At 38.4% G+C, this 19,213-nt stretch overlaps 1 protein-coding gene across 1 annotated transcript; it reads right to left on the reverse strand.

Moving 5' to 3' along the window:
• Window positions 1-324: 324 nt before the first annotated feature.
• LOC139132593 (DBH-like monooxygenase protein 1 homolog) lies at window positions 325-9,470 on the reverse strand. The gene is made up of 11 exons (XM_070698879.1): window positions 9,149-9,470; window positions 7,979-8,125; window positions 7,500-7,682; window positions 6,396-6,575; window positions 6,045-6,153; window positions 5,540-5,709; window positions 4,092-4,274; window positions 2,924-2,983; window positions 2,569-2,708; window positions 1,415-1,580; window positions 325-1,293 (listed from the first exon to the last, which is right to left on the reverse strand). The coding sequence occupies exons 1-11, from the start codon at window positions 9,422-9,424 to the stop codon at window positions 1,138-1,140; spliced, it is 1,770 nt and encodes a 589-aa protein (XP_070554980.1). The 5' UTR covers window positions 9,425-9,470; the 3' UTR covers window positions 325-1,137.
• Window positions 9,471-19,213: the final 9,743 nt, after the last annotated feature.

Genomic DNA, 19,213 nt, shown 5'->3' on the forward strand with positions numbered 1-19,213 from the left:
CAGATGCCACTGGAAAGTACCCCATAAATTACCATGGTTACTTACACTTTAAACCCCGTTCTCATTGCAAATATTGGCTAGTTGATACACAGCGCATTTTCACAATTTTCTGTGTGCGTCAGGATAACAAATCGCGTAGTTAAATTTATATTTTATAAATCACTTATGCTTTGATAGCTGCTTTCAGTTTTCCCGGTTGAAATGGAATGTTTGTACGAGCAACCAACATCTCCATTTTAAAGGGAACGACAATGAAGTTTCCTTTTGTAGTGTGTTCTTTACATGAATCGAGTTTGTTTTTGAGTTTTTGTTATCGTCAATTATGTGAAATATTGTACTAGTTACGATCACCGTTACTAAATAGAGACGATAGACAGAGATTTTCAAGTTCGCATCGGTATTTATTTTTTCCCAGCTGGTAGTAGCCTATATAAAATAAAACTATACCACAGCATGCATACCACCTTTTCCATTGGGAAATATACAAAATTCATGGCAGCAGTGCTGGGGAATTGGATTTAAAGAAAAATTAAGTGCATGTAAGGATCAATTACAATTTTACTGAATTTATGCCCCGGGCCTGCATCTGTCGAGGAAAAAAAACTTATTTTTGAGAGTACTGTAAATCATTTTTTGTAGACTCTAAGTATATTCCAAAACATTCTTCACTAGAACATAGGGTTACTATATTTTAGATCACTATATATGTACAAGCAACTTTTGTCTTAAGCTTGATGCAGTATGTAGGAGCAGCAGTTTCGTGTGATTTGTGCTTACCTTTATTAGTGTAAGGAAGTACCTGCTTTCTTACTTTGTAAATACATGTGGGCAATTAATACACGACTGGCAGAGTAAATGACGAGTCTTAGCCTTGTTTTCTGAACATAGAAAATCTAATGTTTTGCCCATTGATACTTTAATAACAAAGGGTATAGCGGCAACTTTGAATTTCCACTGTCGGAAAATATTCTCTCTTATAACATAGACCCTGGAGCGAGAGTGTCTATACTTATAGCAAACGTGCATAGTGATTCCCGATTTTTTCATTATTGAATAGAATATTAGAGTTTCCTATGGGGGATTTGAGAAAATTTCAAACTTTCCTTTTTCCAGTCGCGTATTAACGGTACATTGATATTACAACTTTAAGGTCGCGAAAACCATTTCGACAACCGCTGGTATAACTATAGCCATCAAACGATACCGGTTAGCACCTGCTGCAGACTTACAGTAGCTTACTTGTTCTGGTAGTGGTTCGGTGATTTCTGGAACGTACTCAAATTTAAGGTTACTCTGTAAAAAAGAAACAGTGCATACATGAAACAACTTCATAAATGTCAGGATATGATACATCATCATTATCTGTCATTAAAATCCATAACAAGCAAAGACAAATACAAGTGCGCGCACTCACCGGATAAAATTTGCTGCCATTCTTTTCGCAGTAAATTCGATAAGAGTGTTGATAAACGGCTTCAAAATCTTTCACTTGTTCGTAGGTCCACTCTTGCGCATCCATCACCTCGAATATTGTCATTCCCCTATATTTTTCAGGCTCAACAACAATTGGAGGGAACTTTCTAATGATTGAACAGAACGGAAAAGGGTTAATGTAATCAGAAGTTAGCTCTCTGTTAAGACTCACAGTAATTAAAAGTATTAAAATAAACTTTCATAAAGATGTATATGCGCACAGTTTGGGGGTTGTTACAATTTCCCCATTAGAAATTGAAATTCCATCGAATTACTTTCCTTGCTGTGATTTTAATTTCTCTGAAAATTTATACATGTCAATAAATGAAACATGTTTAACAACCGGACAGGTGCCCCTGTGCGGCCCAGCATAAGGGGTGTAATGTGGGTGACGCGCAATGGACTCCGGTCCCGAGGGGCTGGCAGCACGGCTCGATGGCCAACATGGCCGCCAACATGGCCAACATAGCAAAAGCATGATTGCGTGGCATGGTGACATTGTTTTATTGAAGGGGCAAATACCTCGAACAAATGAACAATTTTCAGTATGAATTGTCAAAAAGCAGTTACACTTTCTTATTCAACTCTTTAAATTCTCTAACAACATGATTGGAACTAATTTTTGATAATTGGATGGTGAGGTATAGTCTATTTGATCTGCAAATGTAAGTTCATCTGCTTTTCTTTTCAAGTTACACGCTTGTTTTTATGAGTTATTTGTAATACAGCGACATTCAGCTATAGGGCACCTAAAATGTTTGGAAAATTTGAAAAATATAAAGATCCAATTATCCCAAATTAGTTCCAATCGTGTTGAACTTGAAATTTAAATACCAGACTAGCCGACACAATACCAACAAGTTGATTTCAGTTCAGAATAAGTTAGCATTGGACATTACATATAGGAGTTGCTGACCAATTCAACTCCGACAATATCGACATGGTATCACAAAGGTACACAAGAAACAGAATTATATTACATGATGAAACCAAGGAAACGTTCCCGCGTTTGTTGAAGTCCGCTTAAATTTTTCCTAGGCTGACTTTCTTTTCGAAAGGTGAAGAATTTGAGCTGAATGGACAAAAGGTACTTACGCAAATGAGATCTTGGTGACGTTACAGCATGCGTTCATCGCAAATTCAATTACAGGTAGACTTTCACATCTGGCCAGTTGAATGCGAGGATAGTAGTACAAATAAGAGAGACACATCTCGCTAGTCGTCGACAAGCCACCCTGATGAAAAGACACAATTGAGCATATATGTCAAACACAATGTGACTGCCATAACTACTATGATGAAGGCAGAAATTATGCAAGGCGATGGAGAGCTGGTCTGAAATAATTACAGTCAAGACATCTACACATATCGAAGATTTTACGTCCATCCCTCGTTACATTATACAATGTACGTTTTTGCAGGGCTTACAACGATATATTTTTCTACTTACGTATGTCATGTTCGTTCTGCTTTCGGTGTTATAGTTGCATTCCAAAGTTAAACGATCTCCCTAAAAATTCAGAAAATAAGAGAAACTTTCACGTCGTGAATTTCGTGATAGCGACTTACAGACAATAAGCAGTGATTTTTTTTCGTTTATTTTGTTGCTTTGCAGTAACTTATGTCATCTTTGTACGATGTTACTACGTGCAATTTCATACCTCTACGAACGTATGATGCATGTTACATATACCACAGAGAAACATATAGACAGAGTGGCAACACTTGCATGCCTTTTGTTCCATGGTCGTCTCGGTAGACTATTGGCTTTTCATATTAAAATGAGCTTCAAAGGTGTTAAACTTTTTGGAGGCTTTGTTTGTGGTTGATAATTACACGAGATTATGCGAAAATACGACGAGATGGCATCGTACTGCCAGTCGCGTAGCAACCATAGTTACTTTGTGAGCTCTCAGGCCAGAAACACTGCTTCACGCCAATCAAAACATAACACGCCAGCAGTTTCATAAACATATCCTTCCTTGACGCACGTGTAAAAGACGGTATGACTGACCGTAAACCATTGAGTAAAACCAGAGAGTATCGATAAAAGACTTTCAAATTTGGTTCAAATACACTCATTATATATTCATAAAAATATGAGAGGAATTTTTAAAACGGTAAAACTTATTTTCCTGAAGGTCAAAACACTCCCGTTTTCGCCAGCACGTCAATTCTGCTCAGCACCACACGACAACAACAACACAAACTTTGCCGAACATACTTTCGCTTAACAATTGGCGAAAATCCAAAAATTACCGAAGGATTCATGGTCGGCACTCTTCGGAAAAGAGAGGCGAGAGCAACCTGAGGCGAGGCGAACATGGATTGGTTACGTAACCGCTTCACGCCTTAAACAATACCCGTTGCCACTCTATCTATCTTTCTCTATGCATATACAGAGTGTCGTACGTCCGCCCTCTATCATGGAGAATAGCAAAATGAAGGAGAGCAAGAGTTGCATTTCGTAAAACAATCCCGACTAAACTTTTCTAAAACAACTGTACATAGTTTGAGACTACTCTGTAGATAGAATGATTCTGGTATCATCGCTAGCCTGTCATTTGTCAAGTCACATATGCTTTGAGGGAAATGCCAGTACATTTAGATGAACTTGCCGGCTGTACGATGGCTGGTTCCTTAAGGTGACGCATTTCCTGCAGGTTAAAGTCGTATGTGTCATCCTCGCTGATGATATCTTTCTCAACGCCCTCCCGGAAGTGACGTGCCCGTAATTTAACTCCGGCCAGATGAGAGTGTAACAGGCTGGCAAATATAGTGATGCTGGTACCATTGCTACCCTGCAATTAAAAAGAAAATGTTTCGAATGGTATTACTGCAAAAACTCACAGGTCCGCAGTATTTTTCTTCAAAACTAGCTCCGGAATTGAAGAAACTAAACGATCTAACTCCATGTACACATGGAATGAATCGTTAGAGATCATTTGTGAGGAATTATCATAGATAATCATAAGTAATCACATTTACTACGATAACCTTACACTGTCAGAAAAAAAAGTTTTAAAAACTCTGTTTTCACACATTTTTTTTCTCCTGCAGAAATCCGCATGTTTCTCGGAAAAGCACCAAAGTGGTCGCCACTAACGACAGATTTTAGGGCCATAATTGAAACAAAATGTCTGAAATCTACCCACCAAAGTTTAACATTTTCGCATCCCTTCGGTGAAATGAAAAGCTAGCAGTGCCCCTACACAAGAATGAAACTGCTGTCAGTGAAATTACACACGAGCAGTATAGAAATCTTGAAGAAAACATACATCAAAATTCTTGTTCGATACAAGTAGTAGACAGACGGATTATAATGAGCTGCTAAATCTATGAGTCGCGAAAAGATACTAAAATGTCGAAGAGGTCTATCGAGGCATTACGACTTCAAAGTTAAAGTATAATCTGAGATTGTAATGAGTGGTTTGCAAAGTTGGTCACTTTACTAGTCTGCGTTGATTTTTTTTTTTTTTGGGGGGGGCAGGGCACGACAATTATTGTTTGTAATTATGACGCACATAAAAACTAATCTCCACGCAGAGATTGAAGCGCTGTGTGGCAGCAGTGAAGCGTGGATATTCTCCGAGTCGTTGGCCGCCCCCGCCTCAGTGTGGCTACTGCTGAGACTCCCTAGCTGAATTATAATTATCCATGCCGCACAACAATCAATGTACGGAGATTGCGTAAAACCATGACGATTTGAGGTCTTCAAGTTACCAGACAGAAAAAACAATCGTGTTTCATATTCGTTATATTTTATGATTGATGAGCCCTTATCTGATTTGCAAGAAGTAGCCATACAAAGTTTTATGAAAATGAAGTCAATAATATATTGATTGGACTCAATTCGGTTTAACCTCCGATATTTTCAAGTTGAAATTACATTATTTGCAGCAGTATTACATCATCATATAACTCGCGCGCTAAATTAGACAGGCGATGGATAGGTACATGTAACTTGTCATTTACATGTATTTGGTGGTTCAAATCATCATAAGCCGACACTTACAATAATTTCACAATGACATCATGCAAAACATACGAAATACCATACACCTACTTCATCAAAACATTCTTGTGAGCAGTAACCATTGACAGTCATGCTCGGCGCCCCAGGTGGAATGAACAGTGCCAAGGGGTTTGTAAAAGCACCGATCTCTATAATACTAGCATCGTTCTTGCGCAGCTTTGGGGTGTAGTACACACGTATTCCAGACGAATCAATGAAAGCTGAGTAGATGTAAAAATCATTGTGATGTATCTTTAGCGCATTTGTTGTTTGATGTCTATAAATTTGTTGACTTCATGATACATGTAAACTCTCTATACTTCTTAATCATTGCTTTGTGATTTAGTCGTGAATGATGTCTTTAGATAGCAATTGTGTATGCCATTGACACTTTATAACTTCAACCAGTTCAGATTTCCGATTAACAACGAAGGTATATATTGCATGATCATTTATCACATTACATCTTGACAGCTCATAATGACAATCACCTTCTCTATCCTAGTGACCTTTGACCTCAACAATGATGTTTATTATGTCAATGTAAAAAACTTACTGTCCTTGAATTCAGGGTTGTCGAAATGAGTTTCCATTAACACGAAGTCTGGATCACCGTTCTCTACATCGCCTAAAGAAAAACCGGCCTCTTGTGGAAAATAGAAGCCCTGACAGAAAAGACATAATAATATGTTAAACGAATATACAACCAACAACTCAAGTATTGTTTCATTACATTTTAAATTAGACAAGTACACTGTCATGTATAATATTGCGGAAAACCTTAGTAAGCCGTAAAAACTCCCTTTTACTAGTTTGTTCAGCCCCAGCCCTCTTTCCAAATAAGAGTATTACCTTCCTCTTGCCGGAAGTAGGTCGTTACTCTGCCGATCCATTTTACTCGACTTACCCCTCCTCCAATGGCCCAAGAAATGATGACAGAAGTACACAGCGTCAGATTCTGCGGCATGTTTGGTGAATAGCATTCATGTCCGAAACCATGGTAACCCTCACCGACGCCATCGCGACACTGGTAGATCAAGATGTGATGGACAAGGGCTTCGTGGCCTTCTTGAATGATTGGTTCGTACTAAACAACAAACAAACAAACAGCAAAACAATTGTCATTCTGTGTTTAGCGGTTTCCATATGCAGCTTGCAATACGGCAATACGGCAAATGTAACAGGCATTTTGTCAACTAAAAATCTAATTGTATTTATAGGCGATGATGAAGAAGAAACGCAGCAGAATAAATCCATACACATGTATAAATTACGTCTTACATCAGTCTGACAATGACACCGAGGGTTAAGCATTGGGAACAGTCGTCATGTCCGTCCCCAGGGATGGGGGACAAGACACGCCTACCTCCACCCCACTCCTGGAGACGGACATGACATCTGTTGCCTATGGTTCAAGGTAATATATTCAGTACGACGCACTGATGATTCTACGGCTACTTGCTTTTATCATGTGATGTTTGCTATCCAGCTTGGGTAATTCGAATGCCTGACACCAGTACGTAGTGTCTTTATGGTGTGGTACACTAACCTTGAAGAAGAGAGCAGATGTAAACATTGTTGATAGGTCTGCATGGTAAAAAAAATAATGTGCAAAGAGGCAAATGGGCGAAGACGGAGATTTGTTGAAATCAAACTTGAAGAGCACAGGGATTCCTTTCCAATTCACGAGTATAATCAGTATACAGCGTTTTCGATTCAGTCTCAGATTCGTTGAAATGACTGCATAAACCATGTCACAATCAGACACTCACAAACCGTTCTGAGCCAACTCTTGGAACCGATGCTTGTTCTTTGTTGGAAATTTATTCAACAGAACGTAAACATCGTCAACGTTTCTCACGTTGTGGTCGGTCTTCAGTCAGGAAATTTCTATCTCAATTCTTACACATCATAAAACAACATCGCTTCGAATTCTGAAGCCGTATGGTAATATGCCAGAAGACAACTTGTAATCACAAACAAAACTGATCGTAAGATCTTCAATACATACATGTGGATTCAAAAACTCGTACATGAGTAAATCGTCTCCAGTTGGCATCTCAGGTTCAACTGGGGCAACACCCAACAGGTGAACACTTCGAGAACCACGTTGTTCTGCACCGTGGTATGGTAGACCTGTCTCTGTATCTGGATCGTCAGCGTGGTAGGCGTAAATCAGACGTAGTGTGTCTGACTGGAAAGGCAAAAAATATATCGGTAATGAAGTAAATAGACTATACCCATGAAATAGAATCTATAAGGAAGGGGTACTGAACATGTTCATATTTTTTAGGTGAACATTGGAAAAGATTTACAAGGCTAGGCTAGATCGATGCTCATGAGGATAACAAATAGAAATTTATCTAGTCAAGTGTCAAGTTCTTCTGATGTAACAACACTTATTTTCTGTGAAGTCCGCACTGTGATATGGAATAAATTGATAACTTAACCTATTTTGACATGTGCAAATCTGATATAGTTTCCACGTACAGTGATGACTCTATCTTTTTCATCGCATGTATCCAGTTTTCTTGAAATAGTCAACACGGTGTGCGTTTCTGTTTCCATTCCTCCAATTAGCTGGTAATCCTGCTGGTCGTCAATGATTGGCTCTCCGTTGGCACTTGCAAAGCGATCCTGCGACAATTTCGATGGAGATGCAGTTATGAAATTGCCTTTACCCATCATCGATCACCTAACCAGGTGATTTGTACACCGGTTTAACGTGACAGGGGCAACAGACGAAGCAGTCACTGCAGTCATTGAAAAGGGATTTATAAACGATAGGTTTCCTAGAAGGCGGTCATTTTTACAAATAAGCGGTCTACAAATGGATTGGCGGGAACTTTTGCATCGATAAACCTCACTGACAACTAGTGTTGACTTTCATACGTGTGTTTGCTGAGTGGCCGACTTGAAATGAAGATCGGCTGACAGGAGGAGAGAACATCATGATGGGATTTCTGTGACAAGGAGAGGACAGTTGGAAGTTTTCTGGTGGGTGAGGGGAAGAGTAAATTTTCAAATTGTAGCGCGTGAGGGGACAGTTCTCTGAAAATATGGCTTCAGATTGCAAATAATGCAATATTCAATATGCAAACAGAAGACCATAATTGTGTAATCCTTTCCCTTCATGAACTTCCAATGCTACGCTATAGTACGACTGGCTCGGTGAGCGTTGTTTGCTAGTAAGACCGTTGAGGGCGCATACCTGCGTAGCGAACGAGGGGCTGTGAGAGAGTCTGCAGTGCATTTTACAAGGTTTAAACAGCGAAGCGAAGCGAGCGAGGTCTGGAAAACAAGACTACACATTTGCAGCCTGGGTTGACAGGCTAAATACTATATCTATATGCTTTCTGGAGTAGAACAAGATTTTATGGTTGACACTGAAAACATAAAAAACAGTGAAAAATCATCAAAAGTTAGCATTACTTAACGTTCACATGGGATGATAGCATTAAGTAAAAAAAACAAACGAAGTTAAAATTTCAGTTTACTGAGGATGGTTTTAGGAGAAAGAAATGACAGTTGCCATATTTAAAATCATTCTTTTGCAGTATGGAAAGTTCATCGTGATTTACAAACCAGAACAAATCTCTACACGCCTGTCGCTACGTGTATAATCTCAAAATAGATCAAATATTTTTGCTCTACATGTACCTTGAGGTATGTGTTTCCATCTTTGACCCATCCGATGACGATATCAGAGTTGGTCATACCTCCATTGGGGGAGATACCAAATCCTACATAGCCAAGAGTCTCAGCGTGCACCTCGAAGGTTATTGTTGTATCGTCATATTTCCAGAACAGATGAACTTTACCGAAGTCATCCAAGGCGGCGTTGTGTGTGTAAGTATCGGTCGGTGTTACAAACCCATCTACGACACACATAATAGCAATCCCTTGGAGAACGAACAAAGCAGTTTTCTGAGACATTTTCAGCAGTAATAAGGCAGTCTGTCCCAAAGCTTTGTAAGGCCGATTGCTATCTTATTTGAGTCCGACCTCTGCTCTACATTTTCGTTAAGATAAACTATCAGTCTTGTGATTGGAGCATATTTATTGCGCAACCTTAAATCATGATAATATTCTCTGTTCCAATGTCTGTGTCTTTCGGCCATTGAAGTTATCAACTCACTGAGCCATTGGAAGTCTATCTCAGTCCACTATTACGCGATCAGACAACTGACAATGCGAAAGAGCTTGCTGTGTTTCAGAATAAATCGAAGACGTCTTGGGACTAATCTATTGCCTATGGGAACCCATTCTCTACCCTATCAATTACGTCATGTTTGTTTGTTTGTTCGTTTGTTTTTAATGAAAAAATTGAAAGATTTTTCAATCAAACATGTTCCTTGCCATTACTAAGAATGCTAAATGACTCAACTTACATGTATGAAACAGTTGCATACAAATTACCGTATCTTCCCCTTATCAGAGAAAGAAAATTAGTGACGTTGTTGTGCAACGTAGAAGAGATGTGAACTGAATGTGCTCACGTGGTTTACAACAGCTTCATTACATAGTAGTATGCTTCACAGAACAATCAGATATCAGTCAGATCATGTAGCAGATTTAAACAATCATCTTGACACTGCTAATTGCTGCACAGAACAATCTGATATCTGTCAGGTCAATATCTGTAGCAGGTTTCATCAACTGTAGCAGAGTACTCACGGAGTTATATGACCAATTACAAAACTTCATTAAATATGCAAATGAGCTATTTATTTATTAACTAGAAATTGTTCAGTGCTTTACGTGACAATTAGATATTTATCAGATCAATATCTGTAGATTCTTTCACCAAAGTAGGTGCCATAATTTCGGAGATATATCACAAATTTCAAAATTCATAAAACATGCAACTGAACCCTCTATTAACTTCAGACTACAAAATACTTCTTAACACAGTCAGATATCTTTCAGGACAGTATCTGCAGCAGATTTCATCAAATTTGGTGCATTAAATATACAAATGGACTATTTCTTATTTTGACACTGCTCTATGCTTCTCAGTACAATTTGCTATCTATCAGATCAATATTTGTAGCAGGTGTCATCAAATTTGATGTAAGATTTTCGCAGTTATACTACTAATTACAAAAGTTTATTAAAAATGAGCAGATAATTGACATGACACTCACAGTATCATCATAATGTTCTGAGATTGTCATCTGTGAAAAGTTTCATGAAATTTTGTGCAGTATTTCTTAAATATGTCGACACTGTCATTACTGTCTCCATGGAAAAACCATTATATGAAAAAATGATATGTCATCACTTCATTAACATGCAAGCCACACTGAGCAAAATATATCAGTTGTAGCCATTAGCGTTTTGTACATGTCTATCAAAGCTGATTTGAGTCCGTTCATGCATTTTTTAGTTATCGTGTAAACAGACAGACAGACAGATAGACAGATAGACATCTCTATGGCATTAGCTCACATGTGTGAACATATACTAAGCTAATTACAGTCAAAAACCACAAGAGTCCTGAGATATTTAGTTTCAATTTGCAACTAACAAGTTAGAACAAAATAAAGGCTTGATACAATTAAACAAAATCCCACGCATTAATTCTGGTGAAATAAATTGGAGGATGTTATCAATAGCATGTCGTTTTCAAACTTCACAAGTTGTGACAGTCACTGTCCCATTCGGCTATGGTTGAAATGGACAACTGCCCTTTAGCTTCATGGTTATTTCAAATCCCATCTGTATACTATTTCAAATCCCATACTAAATGAACAAATTAAATGCAAGCAGTGCGAGTGGTGTTGTAATTTTTCACCATTAAACTAGCAATTTGCATGATCTATATTTACTATTTCATATGCTTTCCTGCCACATGTGTAAAATAATCGCAATCATACCAATCCATAATCCAATGACATTTGGTCAGAATGTGGAAGACAATAGTTGTAAACATGGACACAATACAGCACAGAACAGATAGTAAATAGACGGCACACAAACAAAGTCATATTCATGAAAGAAAGATATATGGACCTCTGGCCAGAAGACCAAGAAGTGATGTCAGGTGTTTCGAAAATAGTAAGCGCATCCTGCCCCACATGTGGTACCCGCCATATATCAATCTGTAAGTCAGATAGGTAGTGGTCACTAACTAAGGCCCAATGTCACCGATGCCATCAGCAATCATTTGTCGAAGAGAGATATTGTATTTATCTACCAGCTTGTGATACCTGCCAAAAAAGCGTCTGAATGTAGAGACAAGTCTTGCTCTGGTGTAACCTTGATTTAACAGTTTGTAAGAGAGATGGCCATGTCTCTCTACAAAATCACAATATGAACTTCATGCTCTAGCATATCGAATAAGCTGGGAAATGTATACCCCATAAGCTGGTGAGAGTGGAATATTACTTACGAGGTGTCAGGGGTTTCATTAAGTTTTGAAGTAGGGGGCCAGAATGGAAAAGTAGACGGCTTGCAGCTGCCATGACCACAAAGCGGTCGTCGTTGGGGGAGGGTCCGGGGCCGAAGGCCGGAAACCCTGTTAATGAGCTAAAATTTACTTTTTACAGCTCGCAGTCACTTGAATTTCTAGTATTTTCAGGAGAATTGTCAGCAGTGTTCCAGGGCAATTTGTGTTCATATCATAAAAAGCCATTTTCCTGGGAGATTAGGCCTAAATATAATAATTCATAATTAAAAATGGTAAAATGTGGTAATGTTGACGATAATTTGAACAAAGGAAACTGAAGTCTTTAGAGCCTCTATGCTTTTAGGAGGTAAACTATAATAATTCACTATTATCTATGATATAAATTTGATATGTAGATGATATTATACTGTGTTACATCTGGACAAGGCGATAGGGGATTCCCCCTCTGTTGAAATGTTGGCACCCCCAATTTATTTGTCAAAGGGGACCACTCCCCCCAATGAAATGGTGCCAGTCACACCTTAGAGGTACAAGTAGAACACATGGACTGGTGAAATGCCCCCGAAATTTTCTGGTAAAGAAAATCCCCCTTGTTGATGTCATCCTGGATGAAACACTCATATTTTAAGCACAGTAAATGAGAAACTTTTCATTAATGAACAATGTTATGCTTAAAATTAAGAACCATGATGTTTGGTATGGAAATCTGTAGATGAAGAACTTTTATACCACTGGGGAGGTAAAAAGGATAATTTATATAACAATAATGATAAAAAAACGACAATCATTACCACATTTCGCAAATAGAAACAAAGACCCTCAAGGTTATTTGACTATATGGGTATGCAAAGTAAGAACCTTGATATAGGATATGAAAATTTGTACGTTCAGAAACTCACATTTGGATTTAACCTGACGACCGTTTTTGAAGTGAATTTAGAGGTCTGATCGTATTGTAACCACTCTGGGCGACGTTCTTATTGGCGGCGTCGATAGACCAAAGAGCAGTACATATCATACGTCCAGCTGGTTATATACCTTCACATTTAAGCCTACCGCAGTACAACGCACGTCGGCTTACTAAAATTCGAACTGTAATTGGGAAGTTTTTTCGTGAGAAAAAAATCAGGTCATTGCCTCCGAAAACAGTTTAAAGCCACGTAATTATCCTTCTCTTGTATCTTGGTCCAGTCCACTTCAAAACCGAGGGTCGTACAGCGAAGCCTGACCTTGCGATCGCTTCCGTCTTCCCCAAGTTCATTTGTTCATCGACCATTTTGAGTCGAGCTAACGACGGCCGACAGGTGTAGTATGCCCGTTTTCATTGGCGTATATAAAGGTCACCACATAGGAATCAGCAATTCAGGTAGCCAATAGAATCGTCCGTTGCAATTCCGATTTTTATTGCGGCAGTATACGACCGTGCTCCATCGTAGTACAAGGCGATCGTCTTCTAAATTTTGTTTCACATAAAAGCCGTTGAAAAGTTTGATTACAAAGCTAGCAGCTTGTGAAACCTGTGCGTATCATTTCAGAAGGTAAACAATATTTTAGCTATGAAAGAGTTCAAATTTCCGAAAAAGTAGCCGGTGAAATCGTGAGAGTAACCGGTCAATTTCGCCGGCTGCCGGCTCTTAATGAAACCCCTGCGGTGTGGAAAATTGATTATACTAACATTGAAATCATCTCTCTTGTCATATAGCCTAGTAGAAAGGTGACCATTAGAGTCAAATTCAAGTAAAATGTCCAGATATGAAGCAGAAGAGGTCGTTTCTGTAGTTTCTTCAATCTTTAATCTTTAAATTTATTGTTCCCCGTGACGTGTTTATCATTCTTATTAATTTCCCAATTGTAGCTGTAGAAATGACTAAAATCAATCTACTGTACAACAGTATAATGAAGAAAGAAACTGCTTTCAAAACGGACTGGTTACTTTTAAAATATCTTATTATCAAAGGTAATAAATCATTCATACCTGTTTCTGAAAACACGTTTGTTATATGCATGTATTTGCACACTTTAAAACTCGCTGGAATATTTCATATGCATGAGCGACTGTTGAGGTACCGTATGAAGATCAGAAAACTCATTTAATAGTCCTATTGGTCAGTCAATTCATTTGAAACACTTTCTCAAAAGTCGTTCTGCAGATTCTGAGACGACTTGTGTCTGGGTAATGCGATGGCCTTACATTTTCTGCATAATAAAGGAAAGACGTATTGGCATCGTATCTTATAACACATTGACGTCTAAATCTAATATTATCGCCCACTATGTCTTCAAACTAATTTAATAAATGTCACATCAACAACCATCACAATTCCGATAACAGCTGATATATGTAATATAATATATTTTCTTTTTACAAAATGAAATGGTGTTAATTGATACAAGTTTAAGATGTTATAAAAACGGAGGTCCTGTCCCATTGTCATAATCGGGGAGATGTAAAAACTTTATTTGTATCGGGAATCTTCGGACGGCGAAAAAATCAATTGATCAAACTTTGACAAATTACTGTATAGAATATTATATTTATGCATGTCTACCGGACAGCAAACATGGAGACATAATATTGTAGTACGCAACTCATTGATGTATCAGGTCTTACTTTATCTGCGTGACACTGACATCTATCAGTTTGCTTAGAAGAAAACACTCATAACACAGCATAATTTTATTCTATTTTATTTTATTTATATACCATTACTATCATAACTTTAAATGTTATTATCTCACATACCATTGGCACATCTCCTGGCATTGAATGAAATAATCGTAATCTATACATTGCAATCATTCATGGCGAATCTTATTTTGGTCTTGTTGAATTCTACATTTCTGTAAAATTTTCCATACTGTATTATATTTTGTACGTACTTCTTTACACAGTGAAGATTTACACCTTGCAGTACCTATCAAAAATTTGCTTTGCGATAGCTTTGTACATTTTTTGGACGAAACTACCAAACCAGAGTCGCGACATTTTTGAATAAAATGTAGCAAATAACAATTGCAACAATAATCTAATAATGATAGCAAGATGATTGGCAATCGGTTATATTTACAAAGCAGCAACAGAAACAGGTATTGGTAGAGTTTTGAAAGCAAACGGAAATGTAAAAATTGCAAAAACATATATGATAACCAAAGAGTAACAGTAGTAAAGTTGATAAGTAATTATCAAATATACATATATTCACGGAATTATTGCGAGAATGAAAGAATACAACGAATAAAAATATATCACATATTGAGCAGAAAAAAATGTTTCTGTTCTGACTTCGAGACATGCGCATCACGTCTATCCCTTATTTTGGTGTATTCACCAGAATCCTCAGAATTTTTCTGAGCAGACCTCTGTAACACGAACGTACATGATGTGTAATATTACATCAGAAAAACATTCGTAGTCTGCAATAGACACTACGATGTAGTTACCTTCCCTTCATAACCTGACAGAGATAGAGAAAGTAATTTTCTGCGTCAGTGAAAAACGTTTGTGGTATATAGAAGAATGTAAATAGAAATTCACATCACACAGTCGCTTTTAAAAACCTGTCAAAGACCAGAAACAATGTCAAATGTACTTTTTCTTGGCCCTTGTTATCAACATTCCCCACCTGGCGTACTCGCATGAACGCTTTACAAGAACACCGTTAACCCCTCTTCAGTGCCATGGTTTCGCCTAAACCCACTGTTATCAACAGTGATTGTGGACCTGTTTACAGGGAACTGAGGGAGACTGAGCAGCTTATATGCTTTGAGTGCAATCGAAAATTCCCTTCTACTTTAAATTATTCTGAATTGTTGATCTGTGATGGCGAGATATCTTCTCATTCTCGTCTAATCGCCTATATTCCAAACATTAGGTTCCAGGTTACTTCTCATTCTCGTCTAATCGTCTATATTCCAAACATTACGTGCCAGGTTACTTCAGTCTCATTCTCGTCTAATCGTCTATATTCCAAACATTAGGTGCCAGGTTACCCAGATCAATCCTCTCCCAGCAAAATCAAACATCTTCATGGCAATTTATACAATTTACAGACTTTCTCGTTGAGGGCGTACACGTATTCTCCCTCTGCTACCAGTGGTTCGGTTTGTTCATAAAGATACCGCAGACGTATGTTTGGACCGTACTTGCGTCCGTCTTCCCGCCTCCAACCTTCCTTGTTGTCATCGTTGAGATTTCTGGCAAGTGAAAATAACATGAGATTTCTGGCAAGTGAAAATATAATTTTCAGTTCCGTCTCTTAACAATCTTAGGTTTTGACGACACCTTTGACCTGTCTTCACTGAAAGAAATGGAGACCAGTATTGTCGGTTGTCAGGAGACAGCGCCATAACGCTACCGTAGGGCGTTATTGTATATGAACAAGCAAACACGGTATCACTATTCACCGTAAGGCCCTCAAACGTGGTGCATGTGTCTTAAAACAGTGTCGCTTTTACTAAATATAAATGGTTTTCTTTATATTGACCAACTAGAAACAGAATCACACTGATCGATAGGAAGATTCAAATTGACGTTCTACCATTAATTTATTGTGCAGCAGAGGAATTTAAATGAGAGTCTCATTTTTACAACTTTAATGACAAGGATTGACCTAATTATACGGATACACTTATCACCAGTATGTACCAATGTAGTCACCGAGACAGCAAGAAATCATACTTACACCCTCTAGTTCCCCTGAATAGTCCCCTGACAGCGTTGACCATTCTGTCAAACCATCCGTTGATGGCGCTCGTGCACGTTACGTCACGAGACACGATGTCCTCTTCTCCGTCCTCCACGTCACTTTCTTGGGCTTGATCGAAAGAAATATCTTCAAAGTCAGCTGAGTCATCAATTGCTACCCACTCGTCATCAAAGTCTGTCTGCACAGCTTTGTCTGCAATGAATGGAAGTTGGCGACGTGTACCTTAATGTGTTATTTTCAAAGAGCCAACCCGAAATTACCAAATATGACAATAAGGTATTTTCAAAACTGCTGTAATCAACAATACTAATTTTCTAAATTCCTATAGAAGTTTAATAGTGCAACTTTCAGCTATCGGACACCAATCACTTTTGATAAATTTGAACAATTAAAGATTAGATTCTCCGAAATGAGTTCCAAGCGTGTTTCATTATTAAATCAACAAGTTTATTTAAGCTCCATTGTCTGTGATAATGTTTGATATGACATTGTTGTGGTCCTACGTTTAAGTTTTTTAAATCCCAAAGTGTGGCGAATCGTCTTGTATTCAACGTTACGTATGCTCTCATGTATAATGCCCAATACCACTTTTCGCGATTAACTGGGTTTCTTCGGCACACAAGAATTTACTATTTGACAATAACATTGCGTAGATAGTCTGTTCTACTTGCGGGGTGAATTATTCGTATTTCAACACACTGATAGACGGCAGGGGATGTTCTGAGATTTTGAAAAAAAACTGATGACAATACTGTAAAACGGTAAAGAACTTCCCCTGCCCCTTAGACGTAGGGGGTTGATTGGTGGAATATAGACGTCAGAGTTTGATATTTTTACTGGTCATTAAGGCTTTAAGAGCTTTATTTCAGTCAGTCTCTCTTTATTCTCCTCTCTTTCTTAATGCATTTAGTTATAATGACTTTAAATTCTTTCCCTCTGTGACTTTGTCCTTGTGATCTGTCTTACAAGCATGTCTTTGTGCTTTTAAAATAAGAAAAACAAAGTGAAATTATTCAGGTGCAGCCAACGAGCAATGCACTTATATTGTGCATGACAAGTAATGTGAACTGACTCATTTTAAGTCAAGAGGGTAATTAATTAGCTGTTCATAATTTGCCCTACCACAGAAAATTTTTCGACTTACCCTCCCACACTCAAACTTCATTTTTACCCACTCCCCACTTCTTTTTGCCTGTTTCCCCTTCCCCCTGGGAATTTTGGAAGCTCCCTCGCCCTGTGGCGAAAAAAAACTTGCCAATTTCCCCTGCCCTGGAAACAATTCCCCTCAAAAAGTTTTTCGCCAAGCCCTGTCCCCAGGACAATCAACCGATATCCGCCCTGCCCTACAAAAAAACTAAAATTTGCTCCCCTACCACCTAAAAACATGTCCCCTGCCCTAGCAAAATTAAAATTAAATTAAAATTTCCCCTGCCCTCAAAAATTGCTCCTGGAATAGCTTTTTCGATGAATAGCTCTGTTGGCTGCACCTGATTATTTACCAGCTGTGGCTTGATCTTCGGATTGTTGAGAACAAACACTGACGTCATTGCTCCATGACAAGGAGTCTGTTGTATCCAGACTAATAACTGAGCCCTGGCTTGGTGATGGTGACATCAATACGTCTGAAGACACAAATGTCCAGTTGGCCAGGAACTGTGCAGCGAGTACAACGATCGACATCTGCCTTTGTGTTGGTACTTTCCAGTCAGTGTTTGAAGCAGAGGGCGACGCCTTGTTAAATGCTGACGACATTTCTTCGAGAGCGGCGACGACAGATACTTGACTGGGGTCTGCAGAGAGATCTACTCTGTTCCCGATTTCAAATCTTGGCGACGTTTCAACAGCATCATCTGCCTTGTCGTCAGAAGTCGATCCGGATGAAGACAAAGCTGTATCGGCATTTGAATTCTGAGCGCCCTCATTGGTAGGTTCTCTGCGAGCAGCGATGTTCTCCAGTGTTCGCTCATTTTGTTTGTGTTGAAAGTCATTGATCTCGAATAATAGTGACAGGATGTTTTTCAGTGTGAGATATTGGTCCAGACTAGTGCATTGGAGTTTGATATCCTCCTTGCAAAAGTAAAAGATAGTGAGTTTTACTTGTCATGCTCTGAGTATTTGAGTGAATTTACGTAAACGTACATGTGTCTATGTAGCCATGATGTGTGTTTGTGTGTGTGTGTGTGTGAGAGAGAGAGAGAGAGAGAGAGAGAGAGAGAGAGAGAGAGAGAGAGAGAGAGAGAGAGAGAGAGCCCAGTATACATCGACACTCTGCATGGCAGGTTAGAACATTACGTGACAGTAATCTCGACTCCGAAATGTATATTTGAAATCACAGAACAAAAATTTGGAAGTTTTCCGCATGTACTGGGATGACCCATGATGACCTGTTAAAGGGAAAATAGCTGTAATTCTATATTTGTTTCATTATTATTGAAGAAACCATTACCATGTACCAGCGTTTACTTTTTCTTCCTAAATTATTATAAAATACAAAGTATTAGCTCTCTAAATAAAATATCTTGTCCTGAAGAGACAGTGTCAACGAAGTAGTAGTTCCGACTAAAATTTAAAAAGTGTCAATAATAACATTTTATACCATTATGTAAA

The sequence above is a fragment of the Ptychodera flava genome, chromosome 5, assembly GCF_041260155.1.
Source record: "Ptychodera flava strain L36383 chromosome 5, AS_Pfla_20210202, whole genome shotgun sequence".
Lineage (NCBI taxonomy): Eukaryota > Metazoa > Hemichordata > Enteropneusta > Ptychoderidae > Ptychodera > Ptychodera flava.

Bases quoted from the DNA above. Each gene is read 5' to 3' on its own strand.
- LOC139132593 (XM_070698879.1), bottom strand. From the start codon at position 9,424: ATGTCTCAGAAAACTGCTTTGTTCGTTCTCCAAGGGATTGCTATTATG. The intron at 6,576-7,499 runs GTATGTATTGAA...TTTGTTGTTTAG, and splicing joins ACGAGTTTTTGAATCCACAT to TACGAACCAATCATTCAAGA. The intron at 6,154-6,395 runs GTAAGTCGAGTA...CTTTTCTGTCAG, and splicing joins CTTGGGCCATTGGAGGAGGG to GGCTTCTATTTTCCACAAGA.